The sequence below is a fragment of the Lepisosteus oculatus genome, chromosome 4 (genome assembly GCF_040954835.1).
Source record: "Lepisosteus oculatus isolate fLepOcu1 chromosome 4, fLepOcu1.hap2, whole genome shotgun sequence".
Lineage (NCBI taxonomy): Eukaryota > Metazoa > Chordata > Actinopteri > Semionotiformes > Lepisosteidae > Lepisosteus > Lepisosteus oculatus.
The window spans coordinates 61,562,425-61,578,875 of NC_090699.1; the positions used below are offsets into that span (position 1 = coordinate 61,562,425).

Here is a 16,451-nt window from a genome sequence, read left to right on the forward strand (position 1 = left end):
TAAAATAAGCTAATAAAGAGTTTAGCTTTATTGCAGTGTAGGTATGGAAAGACCTTACAGTTTAATTTACTTCCATGTTTGAAGCTGATCTGTTTAATGAATGCAAGACTCATGTGGGTAAGTGCTCCTGGCTATCCACTCTGTGTTCTTGATTCAAGAGGCTGACCCATCACTATTTTCCTGAACAGATGTGTGGTGTAATAAAAGAATATTACATAAGCTTTCTTGCATAACACTGCATTCCTGCCAGAACCATGTTTGAAGTTTTTTTCATCTCAGTGAGTGGAACTCGAGTTCCTAAACTTGTAGCCCCTCACCACTCTGGAAGACTAACTATGTTCTTTCTTTTTCTGTGCACTTGATTTCAGGGTTCCCGAGTTCGTGAGGGAAAAGCGGTTTGGTAACTGGTTGAAGGAAGCACGTGATTGGGCAATTTCCAGAAACCGATATTGGGGAACCCCAATTCCTTTGTGGGTCAGCGATGACTTTGAAGAGGTCAGTTGAGATGCAGCCTTGTTAAAATGCCTTTTGATAAAGAAAATTTGTTGACATTTTTAAACTCATTTAAACTTTTTATAGAATATTGTAAAATATCAAGTATTTGTTAGAATGGTATTATGGTTTATTTGCTTATTCGGCTGACTGAAAAAGTTTACTTTAAAGTGATATAAAGTAGAGCAGTAGTTTTTTCACAGTATTTTACAAGTAAATGATCCTTATGGATTGGATTCATCTAATAAGCAGAAAATCATTTTAAAGAGCACACTGCGTTATAGGGAAAGCTTTGGGAATTTGATTTTCAGTAGTTTTCATTGACAGAGTCCCTTGAAACCAGTTTGCTAAGTTATGTTAATTTTTTGAACACCAATTCCCATCTTTATTCCTGCTATGTTAACTTTTTTGTTTCTAAACTATTGCCAAGGACAAGAATTTGTAAGGCTGCAACAAAGATTGGTTATGTATTGGAATATACATTCAGATTGAGATTGAATTGTTTTCTTAGCCCCTGTGTGGCCTGTTCAGTGCCAAAGCCAAATAGCATCATTATCCTGGGCTTCCTGTTTCTTTATTTTCCAGGGTTTTGTTTTCTTGTAATAACTTGTGCCATAGATTGTAGCATCTATCAAAATACAATAAAAATAAGGGCCACTGAAGAATTTGATTAGCTTTGCCATCAGGTACCCCCAAGTATAATCGCCACTCTTTAAAAGTATGTGAAATGCCAATAGTTGAATAGTTAATAGTTGAAATTCTCATGTGAACTTGGGAAGCCCAAAATCTTACATTTTTAACCCCTCAGAAGCAGAACTACCCTTTTCACTTGCTGTGCCCGAAACATTTCTTCAGTATACAGTTCAGTATATTTCAAAGGGAAAGCACGCAGATCTTAAATTTACACGTTTAAAAACTTGACAAAGTTCAGAACATTGCATCACTCCCACGAGTATACGAACTACATCCTCTTTAAGGGAAAGAGCCATTGGAGACGGTAACCTAATTTATATTATCTTAAAATTAGGTTGTTTCACATTTTGAAAAATGAAATGAGCCTCTGAATAAAAGAAGGACAGTGACCTGCTTCCTGAAAATAGCATAATGACTATTTCCAATCCCAGATCTCTGGAGTGCATCTGATTCCCTGAGCCTTGTGCAGGGCAAGAATGTAGTTTTCCAGTTCTCCTTGCTGTCACTCTCTTATTTAGGTCATGTGCCTGACCCTTTAAAGGAAATTAAAACCTAGCACTTGCTTTTACAGAATGAAATAATGCATGCAGTGTGCAAAAAGGGCTCTGCTTTTTTTCAGCTTTATTTAAAATCCTGTCTGCATTCTTTGATTTTCTATTGAAGAAATACAATGAGCAATGCAAGCCTCTTAAAAACAGTAAAGTATAAATATATATAGTTTTAACAGTTATAATTATATATAGTATAACAGTTACTTCCATCAGTACTTATTCTGAAATTCCTCTTCTTGTCATAGCAGATATAAGATTTCTAATTTAGACTTATTATCTTTTCTTGTAGACAGTGTTGGGGTGCGTTTGTGTCTAATCACTGAATAAGTTATGCTGTACCATTTTTCCTCTTGTTCTTGAAAGGATACTGCTTAACATTTTTTGCCATCAACACCACAAACCCAAAATATTTTAATATGTGTAATGAAACGGAATATTGCTTTTTTTTTCCAGACAGCTTTGATATGGAGTGTAGTTGGCCAGCTTAAGTAAAACAATCCTTTTAGTTAAATTAAATGATGCAATGGAAGCACTTTACTAATTCTTCCGGACAGATTATTTTAAGATGTTTTTTGCTCTTTACAGGTGGTGTGTGTGGGGTCAGTGGCTGACTTGGAGGAGCTGACAGGAACAAAAGTAACAGATCTTCACCGAGAAAGGTGAGATATCTGTACGCTGCTTTGATTAATCTGTTTCCTCCTGTGGGCCTATGAAACTTTGATAAGCAGCTTCTTTACCCAATAGGAGCACTTCTGATGTGTAAAGCATCCCAAATCAATCAAATTAGAACCAGCAGTCATACAATTCAGGGAATAGCTGATGTTTGTTGTCTGCAATACTCAGTACTGTGCTGTAGGTTGTAATACCATGACTCATTGTATTTAAGTACCAGAATACTGCTTATAAAGTGTGACCCTGGGCCGTGTCTCCTGCTAATGATTAAAAAAGCTACACAATTTTTAATATCTAGTGATGTTTAACTTGCAATCCAGCCTGCGGCTGGAACAGCAAATGTTATGAAGGATAGACAGTCATGCTGAAAGCTTTTATACGTTCTCATTAACTGTAAATAATCCAGCTACGCTATTTGGAGAGGATTGAATTTCTGTTTTATCTCTTTAGGCAGAATGTTTTTTTTTGTGATTAGTTTTGCTCCAGCAAATAAAAAAAAAAACTTGAATTTGGCAAGTCATAGAACGTACAGCTGTTACTTTTCTTTTCTGTATCTTTAATCCATCTCTATTGTGTCTTGGCTTTTTTCCCCCGAATCTTTAATCCATCCCTATTGTGTCTTGGATTTTTTTTTTACTCTGTAACGCCTGAAGTGAATCGGATTCAGTATTTCATGCCCCGTGTGTTACTCTCTCGCTACAGCATCGATCACCTGACCATCCCGTCCCGCTGTGGGAAGGGGGAGCTGCGGAGGGTGCCGGAGGTGTTCGACTGCTGGTTCGAGAGTGGGAGCATGCCTTACGCGCAGGTCCACTATCCCTTCGAGAACCGGAAGGAGTTTGAGGATGCCTTCCCAGCCGACTTCATCGCTGAGGGCATCGACCAGACGAGAGGATGGTAAAACGTGAAGCACAGAGAGTAAAAAGCAGAGGCTGCATTTGCTGGGAAATGTCACGCTGTGGCCTTTGTTTTAAAACTGCGGCTGTAAATTCCGGACCTATCAGGAAATTGAGTCTCGGGTGTTTAGAAGTGTGAATCTGTTGGTAGCGTTTGACTTGCACGTATCAATGACTGTCCATCTCATCCATGATGAGAAATACCAATTTAAGATTAAAGAGCACTAATTGTTCACACGTTTTCTTTATCGTTGTAAGAGGGGCAAGAGCAATTTACTTGATTTATGAATTATGATTTCAAATGGTTGAAAGGGAGAGGAAATGGAGTGAAATGCTTCACTACAGGTCAACGGTGTTTTGAGATTATCCCATTTTTTTTCCGGTGAATTTTTTTTAAAAATAGAAATACCAAAATCGCCAAATATTTTGTATTGTTTTGTTAGAAAACATTTCTTGACGGCATTTTTAATCTATGATATGTTATGTCTATAACTCCTAATTTCTGTGAGTGAAAAGTTCACATTTTCCTTTCTTCTGTTAGACGAATCGACACTGACATTTCTGGCTTCATTTTGTTGCAGGTTTTACACACTACTAGTGCTGTCAACAGCTCTCTTTGGTAAACCTCCATTCAAGAATGTGATAGTAAATGGACTGGTTCTGGCAAGGTTAGTTTGTTTTTTCTCTTTTTTTTCCTGCGTTATGTTTTAGAACTCACAGTAAAGTTTGCATTGGTCATAATAGCGTGGTTGTCTACAATTATAAATCTCTTAATAAACTGAAGCTCTGCAAAGTTTATTTTGGTGTTTATACTAGAAACATGTTAAACCTTTCAGTTGACATATTGTAATTGTAAAATAATTAAAGCATTTGACAAGATACACTGTGAGTGTGGGGTAGATCAAACACTTAAGTATTGATCTCCCACAGTTCTAGACTTGGCATAAAACGTGTCCCTTTGTTTTAAGGGACCATTTGGCCTGTCAGTGATGATTAAGAGATGAAAAATAAGCATCTTGTCATTGTGTATTACCTGCGTGTATAGATGGAGGTACAGAGGGTGTAAGAACTATAAGACACAGTAGGCAGGAGAATGGTTGACACAGGTTTGCCCTGGGCACACGAGATATACAGTACTGCCTCATCTGTGTTAAGAGTGTGTCAGACATAGCTTCTTTGTCTTCATGCAGACTGAGGTCTGTGTAGTGGGAAGAGACCAAGCCTTTGTGAAAGACTGCAATCTGTTGTGGAGTGGTGACTGCCACACCATATGTTAAAATATGTGGAAACTAGGAAAGATTCCAATTTTCAAGGGTAACTATGTAGGAGGAGGATGAAATATGTGAAGTTAGTATGTGTTTGTTTTTGATTGTCCAGTGGACAAGCCACCAGATACTTCAAAGAAGATGTGAGTCTAGCTGGCATTTATTTGTGTTGGTTTAGTTGTAAATATGGGTTGATAGCTAAATGAAAGCACCTTCTGTGAAAACATTTTGATTCTTCCTCTGTAACTCCACCATTGTCAGTCTTTCTTCCAGCTAGAGGATGAGTCGAAAGGCAGTGGCGATCATATTTCCTACTGTCGCGCTGGCTATTTTCAAAAACTGAGATGCTGAAGTCTTTTACCATGAAGTTAATAATCTTTATTTTCTTCTCGTAGTGATGGACAGAAGATGAGCAAGCGCAAGAAAAATTATCCAGATCCTGTTGAAATTGTGAAGAACTATGGAGCAGACGCATTACGGTTAGCGTTATTCTGTTTGTGCATATCTTTTTTAAAAGCATTTTTATGGTTGTTAAAAATCTCATTAGGTCAGAGCCATGTAAAATAGGCTAGCAGACGCAGAACTTGAAATGTAGTGGAATTAATAATCAGTAATCCTACCTGTTTTAAATGTGAATCATATCTCAGTTCATGAGTGTACTGAAAATCCATTTTCTTCAGTGCAAAATCTAAATTGTTCGTGTAGTTTAGCCTCTCAGAAGATTATTCCTTTTAGTTTGATTAGGGTTTAGAGCAAATAAAATTGTGTTTTTAATGAGGTGAGGTGTTATGCTGTTGGAGAGATGTCTGTGACCACAGTCTTATTTTGTTTGCATTAATGACCACTGAATTCCTTCTGTCTTTTTAGCTGAGCTTCAAAGCATTTAATAGTATCTATGGAAAGTGGTAAACTAAAATATACAACCAGTTTGGCAATTAATTTTAATGGCTTGAGGTACGTACCACAAAGATAAATTGGCTCCACAAAAGGGAAAATTGCTGCATTATTGTGTTAATGCAAAAGTATTGACTGGGAAGATAAGATGGTGTCTAAGAAACAGGAATGTGATAATTGTTAATATCCTTAATCTGCATCAGAGCAATTCATATTTACTTCTTTATACAAAGTCCAATGATGCAGAAATGATTGGAAACAGCATTCTTTTTTAATTGCATTCTTTGGCCATCTTGCTGTGTACTTCTGCTATGCTAGTGATTACCCGGGTACTTGTGAATCAAGAAATCGTGACATTAAGAATGTCTTCCCAAGCCAGACAGCTAGTAGTGATCTTGTTCACAAAAGCTTAAAGACTTTGTGTGTTTGCTTGCCAAATGTCTTGTTGAAACCTAGTACACGGGGTTATAGAACACTCCAAAAAACAGTGTTAATGAATGCTTATCTTGCATATTATGCAATACAGTTTATAGAAAAAATAGTCACTTTTAAGTATAGAGGTACCTAGTGTTCTGCAGGGTTCAGGAATGTGAAACCCATCATCATGTGTCAATCTTGAGGCTTTGGTGGGCTTGTGCGGCACTTAAAACTAATGAAGTATTGAAAGTTCCAATAAATATCCAGAAGTTTAGGTCTCGACCAAAATGAGAGAGAAAAACAACATGGCTGTAAAAAGACTTTAAAATCATTTTTGTTTTAATTATGGATGGATGTGGTCTATGTTCAAACAGAGAAGGCTTCTAAAAAAATGCTGACTCCCGGTTTAGACTGAATTATTCCAAAAGTCAATTGCAACTGCATGTTGTTCAGTATTGTCCTGTTACCACTAATGATCACTCATTATCCTCTGAAAGAAAATAATTCATTTGCAGGGAGCAAAATTATACACTGCGACAGCAGATACATATTTGATAGATTGTGGGAGTTTCAGTTAATTTCCTAGCACATCTGTGGCCACTAATTTGTATTGGTGCTTTGGTATGAATTTTTCTGGTGTTTGTTCATTTGGGTTACATTTTATAGAAAGTCACTGCTGGAAAAAGTATTTATTCTAAATTGCTGTGCTGACCATTACTGTGGTGCTGTAAGAATTGATAATATATTTTTTTCTCAAAAGAGAAAAAAAAATCAATGCTAGGAAAAATGGAAATGAACAAATACCTTACATCTCCTTTTGACATGGTGTTTTGAACTTTAATTTCTGAAATTCCTCCATTTTTGTATATCTGGGGAGAATGTTTTACTTAAAGCTTTTCTTTTACAGTCCTTTGAATAAATTATGAGAAGAATGCAGGAAAGTGCATTAAGATTTTATAGCTGTATGGACAACATGTTCTAAAGATCCAATCTAAAAGTTTCTGTCTTTTGTTTTATAACAGGAGTGTTAAATTTAACACTTTCATGAAAGGTGTAGGTATTGAAGCTTATCAAGAATAAGGACATCTTTTAATTTTCATAGATGGTGTTTTATGGTGTCCAAATATGATTGATTTATATTATAAATTTAAAAACAATGTAACCTCAGGAAACATTGCTGTTATGTAGCAGATGCATATGTTTAGCTGCAAGGCAGTATATTTGCAGCAGTTTAAAGTTTTCTTTAATTGTTTCTGCAAGATTTTCAGCCAGTGCATCTTTTTAGTGCAAATGACTTAAATGTAGTGCAGATGTATATTCTGCAAAATGTAATTTGTCATCTTTGATGTTTTAGCATTCATTGGGACAATCTAAATAGTTTAATATGCAAATTTCAGTACTTTTTTCCCCCATTTGCTTTACTTGTCTGTCTGAGAACAGTACGGGTTTGGTTATAATTTCAGCATGACTGAACTTTAATGCACTTATTCCATAAGCAAATTTGAATTTCATCACATCTTGACCTGAGGATTTTATGTTTAAATTAACACAAAACGCTGTTTCTGTTCTGGAATTTAGGGGTTCTTGTGCTGGGAACCTAAAAACATCCAAGACACTCATGTTTAAGTCAAGGAATGACTGCCTGACCTCATTCAAAATAAAGAAAGATGTGAGCGAGTGGAAGAATTTATTTCCTTTAATATTTTCTTCAAGGCTGTACCTGATAAATTCCCCAGTGGTGCGTGCAGAAAATCTTCGCTTCAAAGAGGAAGGAGTGAGAGATGTGCTGAAAGATGTCTTTCTTCCCTGGTACAATGCGTACCGCTTCTTGGTTCAGAATGTTCAGAGGTTACACAAGGTACATGAAAACTCCATCCCCCCACTTTTTGACATGTAAATGTGCTAGAAATGTTTAATACAGAACACATGTGAAAAGATCACCCTTTAATTTAAGGAGCAGATAGTGGTTTTGCCTTGTGGTTACTTGAAGCTGCGGTTATTGAGTTTTTTTTAAATAGGAACAGCAGAGTAACTTCTGATAGTCTTCCTCCTTTTTTCCTGGTGATATTATATGGGTGAAATGAGCTTTTCCTATATTTAAATAAATAAATTGGTGTTCTGTGTCCCATTTTTGTAATAAATATCTTATTTTGCCGTGTTTTAAATGGTGCCAGATGGCATTCCAGTATCTTTTTGCTTCATGTTGTAGGAGGAGGAAATCCAGTTCCTGTATAATGAAAGCACAGCCAAGGAAAGTGACAATATCATGGACAAGTGGCTTCTGTCATTCACACAGTCTCTCATCCAGTTCTTCAAGGCTGAAATGGCTGGTATGAATCAGTGCTGAGTTTGTCAAGGACTACTAGAAAGCTTTCACAGATAATGTGTTAAGAAGAAGAAGAAGAAGTAAAAAAATGCCACTCTTCTTTAATTTTCCAGTCATTACCCTTTTTCCTTAGAATTGTTATTCTAAATTTATGATTCTGATTAAGGGGCTATATAACTGTTTTTAAATATTTTTAACTGAAAAAATGTTTGCAGGGTTTATCATTAACGGCAAAAGTTGCATTTGACGTCGTAAACCCCAGTGATGTGTTTGTTTTACTTACGTCTGCTTCACCTTTTTTTTGCAAAGTGAAGTGCGCGAGAATAATTTGTCAAATCATTCATTATATTCAGTTTATTTGGCAGTCCGTGAAAGAAAAATATAAGTGCTTTCAACTTTCCTAGCTTCATGCCTAATGTGCAAGGAGAAAATTAATTCAAGATTCCTCTTTCTAGCTTATAGATTGTACACTGTTGTACCAAAGCTGGTCAAGTTTGTCGACATGCTTACCAACTGGTATGTGAGAACGAACCGCAGACGACTGAAGGTAAGCTTTTTAAACGTATCTGAAATCTTTACATTTTAGCATAGGAAACCTGTCTAAAGTAGAGAAACTTTCCATTAGCTGATTTCTTAAACAAATTAGCGTAACACCAAAAATAGGTGTTATACCATATAGGCATTGGTAACATTGTTTACAAAAATCGATATCCACAATAGCTTTAAACACAGTTTAAATGGTAGATTTTTTAAAATTGTTTACAATGCTGTCTTCATACAGAATTTAAGGTATGAGCCTATGCTTTAAAAAAACAATTTATTTTGTTGTTTTGCTGGTTGGCAGGGGGAGAGTGGGACAGAGGACTGTGTTTGGGCTCTTGAAACCCTGTTTAGCGTTCTCTTCTCCATGTGCAGGCTAATGGTGAGTTACAGTAGTTATACATGTTCATGTAATTCGCTACTTATCAATTTTTGTTGCTTAAATGTATAAATGTTTTTCTGATACAGCTGAATCATTGCGTCTTTGAACATATTTGAATCTTTCTTGTGTACTCATTAATGGGTGTATTTAATAGCTAGTGTGTTAAGTAACCATTTAACCATATTTGCTGTAAAATCCTTGTCACCTGGCCTTCCCACTGAATGTTTTTTTCACCTGTGCCGAGGTGAAGGGAAGAATGTGATTGATTTTGAAGTTTGTGAATTTCGCTTCTTTTGAGTTAGTGTTGCAAACAGGCTGGGGGAGTAGATTATTAAGAATGCAGCTGTGGATTTGAGACTGATTGATTGCGATAAAGGAAAGGACAACTGTGCCATTAGATTTGTGATTCTGCAGGCTCCCTTCACTCCATTTATTACTGAGATGATGTATCAGAACCTGAGACACTTGATCGATCCAGCCTCCGTTGAGGAAAAGGACACTGGCAGCATTCACTACCTTATGCTTCCTCAAGTCCGGTAAGTCTAATATGTGCCTTAAGCGAAATACCACCACTGTGTCAGTCAGGCTTACTTGAGGTTTATCAGTGATGATGTTGGGACTTACTGTGACATTTTATCAAACAGTTGAGCAAACAGTTTCTCTTTGCAAAGAAATACTGAAAACTTTGGAGAGAACTGAATTGATTTGAGCAGAGTACAGTATGTGACTGTGGTCAGTGGACATTTTAAGCTCTTTTATTTCTATACTGTAATCTAAAAGGTAAGAAAAATAGAATTAGTGGGTTGTCAAATAAAGCATCATCTAAAACATCTCTAACTCTTGTTTTTTGTTCTTTTGTGTGAATATTAGACAATATAACTAAATGTTGCTAGAAGTTATTTTCTGAACATTACGTTTTTTCAGTAAATTTTTGGAGTACGATGCGTCATGCACACATTTCTAGTAAATCTTTAAATAATATTGCCAAAGCTTAGGTTTGAGATTAAAATAGCCATTTTATCACGCAGTTACAGTAATTTCAATATTTAATTTAAATGACTCTAAAAGTAATTAATTCAGGATAGCTTTTTTGTTGCATCAAGATTTGTTTGTAATTTTGCAGTATACATAGATATCAAAAGAAGTAACCACCCTTTTATAAAATCAGTCAAATTCTATAAGGGTAATGAAAATAAGTAATACAAATGCCCCTTGGTTATTGCATGTAATCAGTCACATTTCCATTTGTTCAACTCTGTGGTGTCCCTGAGGATGTTTGGTAGCTTTTCCTCCTATTTTTTTACTTGATTGAAGTAGTCCTTAGTCTTTTAGTTTAGAAGTATATCCACACCAAGTAAAGTTATCAAGTATAAGAAAGCTGATTATTCCTGGTAATGGTCTCTGCATCTCAGAGCCTAGCTCAGAAGCATATCACACACAGGTCTATGACAGCAGCCCATTGCAAGGCACGCACAAGCACATAGGGATCATTTAGAAACATCCACTGTAAAAATCAGAATCGCCAGTTCAGTTTTTTCATTGCTTATGATATAAACTGCATAACCAGACTAGTCGACATGTATTTGGAAGGTGGGGAAAAAACTGAAGCATCAAGTGAAAACCCATATGAGAGGGGAGAACATGTGAATTCCACAATCCAAAACCAAGCCCAAGATGTAAGAGGTGGAAGGCAGCAGTGTTAGATGCCATTCCCCCATGCTGCGCTTTGTAACTTCATTAACCATTTCCCAAAGCAATTAATAATGTCATCCTCTCTAAATAGAGAGGTGTAAATGTTTGATATATATGAAGATATTTGTCTGAACCCTGCACCCCTTTGGTTCTCCAAACATATCCTCACCCCTTCTCAATAATCATTCAAGTAATTTTTGTTTTTGGAGATGTACTGTAGGGAGAAAAAAAATAAATAATTGCTTACACTTATAGCACTTTTCTGGACACTCCACTCACAATGCTTTACAGGTATTAGGGACTCCCCTCCAATGTGCAGCATCGATGATGCGAAGGCAGCCCTAGTGCGCCAGAACGCTCACCACACATCAGCTATCAGTGGGGAGGAGAATTCATAGATGGGGATTATTAGGAGGCCATGATTGGTAAGGGCCAATGGGAAATTTGGCCAGGGTTACACCCCTATTCTTTTCTAGAAACGCCCTGGGATTTTTAATGACTACAGAGAGTCAGGACCTTGGTTTGTCGTCTCGTCGAAGGATGGCGTTTAAAGTAAAGCGTCCCCATCACTATACTGGGACATAAGGATCCAGGGGGCCTGCAGGGTGAGCGCCCCCTGCTGGCCCCACTAACACCTCTTCCAGCAGCAACCTTAGTAAATCCCAGGAGGTTTCCCATCCAGGTACTGACAAGTCTCAGTGGGTTGCCAGTGGTGAATTGCAGAGTGATAGGGCTGCTGGCATATCACTCAGGCAAAAATCAGGCATCTTGCACCCTAAGAACCACTGGTCTATATCGTTAGGTTTTCTGATAATTTATTGGGTTCTTCTCTCATTTAATTTTATTGTTATTCCTTAGCATTTCTTTTCAATGTTCCTAATCATATTGGAGGTGGCAGTGTTTCAAAATAAATGATGCAAATGGTTTTGGAGATTAAATTTAAGTGACTTGAAACAAATTGGCTGGCATTTTTTATTTTCTAGTGCTCATTACTCTTTCCTGATATCATTGAATGAATGAAAAACTTATTTTGAAATAAAACGTCTGTAAAAGCCACAGGAATAGAAATGTTGCATTTCTTATAGAAAGTATGGAAAGGGATTGTCTTGAATTATTTCAAAATTGTGTAAGAATGAAAGTTTCATAGTTAATCCCATTCTGATTTTTTATTACAATTCCCTTTAAACATACAGAAACATTTTGATCATGGGGTTATACGACATTAAACCAAAATGTTAGTCATATTTTTTTATCTATTTCAATAAGCTGTTAATGTTCTAGTGCAAGTATTTTTAAGTTACAGGTGCAGTCCCAAATCAGTATTACAGTAGTTTCTCTTGTACTCTTGCATAACTTTTTGAAGGAGGCTTTTAACAGTGTGGTTACAGTTTCACAAATTCGTGCAGTTCTCTAAGCATTAACCAGCTGGTCAAATTTAGCAATCTTTTTCATACTCTGATGATATGGTTGAAGGTGACCTATGTCATGCGTATCAGAAATGAACTGATTAATTGACTGGAACTTCTTGATATTGAATGTCAAAGCTTAAAATTGTTTAGTTATTGCATACCTTGCAGTACCTTGAGCATTACAAATACAGCTCTTTGCAGAAGCTGAACTGAATTACTGGGATCTCAGTGGAACAGTCACAGTTGTGGACATTACAAGTTGTTGAGTTAATTTGTCTTCCTGGTGGTGCAGAGAGGCTTTGATCCATAAATATAATCAAGAAACCGATTTGATTTATTGAAAAGTGAAGCCAACAGAAGTGCAGCTGAATTTATATAAGATACTTATATTATTCCATTATTATAAACCTGAGAGGAATAAAAGCAAAATCTCGCATTGTGTGAAATAGGTAATAATCTGGTTGTTCTTTAATGATAGTACTGCATACTTGATTTAGTATAAAAATAACGGAATTCTCAAATTCCTTTTTTCTGCCCTGTTTGCATTATTATTGTTGTTAGGTTTTGGAAGCCTTTGTGAGTATATCCTTTAAATTCCTGCTTTTGGAATGTACATCAGGCTGCAGTTCAATTAGTCAGTTTGAGATGCATTTACAAGCCCTTTTTGCACAGCTTTTAGCTTAATGGTTGATCTGCATCATCTCTTCGTCACATTTTTGTGTTCTTTTGACACAAAAAGAAGTTCTATTAAGCTCCAGAGGTCATAATGTACTAAGCAAACATATGCTAGTAATTTATTTGGTGGTCACAGGATGTCTGCATGCTGAAAGTAAAAGCTTTCTCCAGATAATCCCACCTATTGCTGCCTGTTGAACAATATTATATTGTGGCAATAGTGTTTATTTTGGTGCCTCAGAAAGTGACAGCTGTAGAGGGGACAACAGTTTGCCAAACATTTTAAAGGCACATTAATTTGGAGTTAAATTAGGTTCGTATAATAGTATTTCGAGTAACGACTGTTTCAAGTATACTGTTGAAACAACTTGGTATACTGAGAGTGCAGTGAGCAACTTTTTTCAGTGTCTGATCGGTGTGATTTGTGTCTTAGAATTAGGAGATAGGGGTCAGTCTTCATAAAAACTCAGCTAGCTTACATTTATCAATTTTTTTTCAGAGTTGTTAAATTATACAGTAATTGCGGTGAACTAAAATGGCAATAGATTTTACCCTTTTTCTCCAGAAACGTCTCCATTCTTTCCAGAGCTTTATATAACTTATCGGGTTTTTCTGGTTTTATATTTAAATGCAGTACATTCTTGTTTTCTATTTTTTGCATTGTTAAAATGCATTTATTGTCATCATATGCACTAGTATAGGGGATGTAAATTACTTTTAATAACTCCATAATCTTCAGAATATTACCATTATTAAAAATGGCGTTAAGTAGGTAGGGGCAGGCTTCTGCTCATGATAAAATACACACTTTTAACAAAAGGTAGGTTAAGTAAAGCTATTATTTGGTAATTGTATTAGAGATGTGGTACTTTAAAAAAAACCTCTCAGCAGTTTGTAAGTTCTAAATACCAAATGATATTAAACATGATTCTCATAAAACATGTATTAAGCATTTACTATTAACAAATTACTTACTCTGTTATGTGTTGAATGTTAATATGAACCCATGCATATGTTGCACCTAAAGCCAAGGAGTTGTTCTCATAAATGTTGAAATTGTAAATTCATAATTTCACGTTAAGAACAACGTTGATTTCTGGCCCATGAAGTGCAATTTGTTGTTGCTGTTCAGGAAAGTGCTTCATCTGTATCTATATGTGTCTCCTGAGCCAGTGTGTCCTTTCTCCTTCTATTACAGAGAGTCTTTGATTGATAAGCGTATTGAGAGTGCTGTGTCTCAGATGCAGTCCGTCATTGAGCTGGGTCGTGTCATAAGGGACAGGAAGACCCTTCCGGTGAAGGTAGGCTATGGTTTGAAATCTGTTGCTTTGAATAGAAACTTTGTGCTATTCCAGCTGGAGTTGTTGGTGCTGGTATAATTGTGTAATGTTACAGTAAAACCTTAATGAGAAAAAATTTAGTAGAGTGGTATTACATTATGTACATTGATTGGAGGAGTGTACTTTGGTATTCTCTAGTTTAGACATTACATAATTACCTTTTAACGTTCTTCTTCTGTAAATTTTTTTCCTCTTCCACTGCTTTCCACTGTGATAGTAGACATCCTTGGAAATGGTTTATTTAGTTGTGTGTTAGTGCACTGTAATTTTTTGCATGTTTACTGTATGCTTGTGCTATAACTAGAGTCTTTTAACTTTGTATTTTATCTGAGGAGCTCCTAAAATAAAATGTCCCTTAAAAAATCCTTCTAGTTTACTAAATTTTGTATACAAGTTTCCATTGATTTGCTGATGAAAGTATTCAACTGGTTTGTATTACATAGATAACCGGATTGAATTTCTCACAAAGGAAAAACATAATTTCATTAGTAGCAAATGTTTTTTTTAAGGCATGGCATTTTGTAATGAAATATTTTCCCAAGCTTGTTGTACTGTTAAAATGAAAGTTAGAATTTTCCAGATAAGGTTTTGCTAGAAGAAAAAAATAGGCATTTCACTTCCTATAAATAGCTGTGACTTTTATTTTATTGCTTCTTTGTTTAAAATCTTTTATTGCTTCTTTGGCATTTTAGTATCCTCTGAAGGAAGTGGTAGTCATACACCAGGATCCTGAAGCTCTGAAAGACATCCAGGCTTTGCAGAAATATATTTTGGAGGTGAGTTAGCAGAGAGTTTTTAAAATTGTTTTAACCTTTCATCTAAAATAGAGTTTTGGCCTGTGTGAAATACCAATAAATGAAATGTTAGTTTGTAACAAAAGCTACATCTTTATTCTGTCATTGGGATTGTTTTGAAGATGTACAAAGATACTTAAATGTGTCTGGGACAAAGCTACCATGTATGGCTGTAAGGGTGAAAAGTGAGGCTGAGCTGTTTTGCTGTCTGGCTCTGGTCATATAAATGCCAAGAGACAAAAGGTCTTCCAGAGAAGATGCAAAGGCCAGCCGAGCTGAACTCATGACGAAACAGTATGTTAGGAGGACTGGTTCAAAAGAATTGATTACGTAGGTGCATATGATATGGGCGAATGGGCATTTCTCTGAACATGTACAAGCAATCTAAAAAAAGCTGCAGATGGTGGAATACTGTTTTTCCACGTCTGTCACAGGAGTGAATGTCATACAGTAGCAACACTTTACAAAGGTTTTAATGTAAGTTTATTTTCCAGGTAATTGTACCTCTCCTTGTGCCATAAAGCTATAAAACTTGATTCACTGTGGTGTTTACTAATCCAAATACAAAGTTTAGCTAAGAGTTTTAGCTGAATGGCCTGTGAGGGGTTTCTCTGAAGACTGAATTGTGTTAAACTACGTTAGCATGTCTTAGTTTTTAAATAACTTATGGAATATTTCACAATACAATATAATGTAATTCCTGCTAAGGACAGCTTTTACTTAAGTACAAAGTTGACCAAGAACCTTCTCTGTTAAAATAAATGTCAAAAACCATTACCCAGCTGTTAAAAATAAGTTTGTAATTTAATTATTTGGAAATCAATTGTTACCAGATATACGTTTTATTTTTTGTGGCTAAATCTCATTGCTACTTGAGCTTAATTATGCTGCATGTGGCCATATCAGAAACTCTTAATTTAGAAGATATCAGTTATTCTAAACACTTTTAACAAACTTTTAACAGTATTTAAAAAATGGTATAGCCACAATGAAATAAGTGGGGCATACACCATACAACAAAAAATCCAGTGATCATTAAATTTATTATTGCTTTCAATATTACCTTAATGTAAGCACTGGTAGTCTTGGAGGTTTTTTGAAGTGTGTATTGTGAATAGTGAATGGAAACTGTAAAGTGTATTTGAAACTCAAAGTTTTAGATTTATTGTTATGTGAAACTAAACTTGAATCTTTTTGTGTCTTCTATATTATCTACTAAAATTCTGTAAAAATGGAATATAAGACCTTTTCTTTTTTAAACAACTGGTTAGGAGAACATGTAGCACTATTTGTTTTATTGTGGTGAAGGAACTATGCTGCTTCCCACTGAATTATTTTATCCTCATTAATGTTCCTTCCATGGAATCTCATACACTGAGTGAGCTGAGGTGTTAGTTATATTAGAAAATTTTG

The 16,451-nt window shown here is 35.8% G+C and overlaps 1 protein-coding gene across 2 annotated transcripts in view; it reads left to right on the forward strand.

Annotated features, from left to right (window-relative positions):
• iars1 (isoleucyl-tRNA synthetase 1) overlaps positions 1-16,451 on the forward strand; it is a 60,719-nt gene that overhangs the window by 30,022 nt on the left and 14,246 nt on the right. For both annotated transcript variants that reach the window (XM_015348263.2, XM_006631013.3), the window contains 12 exons: positions 369-495; positions 2,322-2,395; positions 3,111-3,305; positions 3,886-3,972; positions 4,965-5,048; positions 7,594-7,738; positions 8,090-8,210; positions 8,662-8,753; positions 9,051-9,128; positions 9,543-9,664; positions 14,103-14,205; positions 14,937-15,020. In XM_015348263.2, coding sequence (XP_015203749.1) covers positions 369-495; positions 2,322-2,395; positions 3,111-3,305; positions 3,886-3,972; positions 4,965-5,048; positions 7,594-7,738; positions 8,090-8,210; positions 8,662-8,753; positions 9,051-9,128; positions 9,543-9,664; positions 14,103-14,205; positions 14,937-15,020 — 1,312 coding nt within the window. The remainder of the gene's footprint in view (positions 1-368; positions 496-2,321; positions 2,396-3,110; positions 3,306-3,885; positions 3,973-4,964; positions 5,049-7,593; positions 7,739-8,089; positions 8,211-8,661; positions 8,754-9,050; positions 9,129-9,542; positions 9,665-14,102; positions 14,206-14,936; positions 15,021-16,451) is intronic.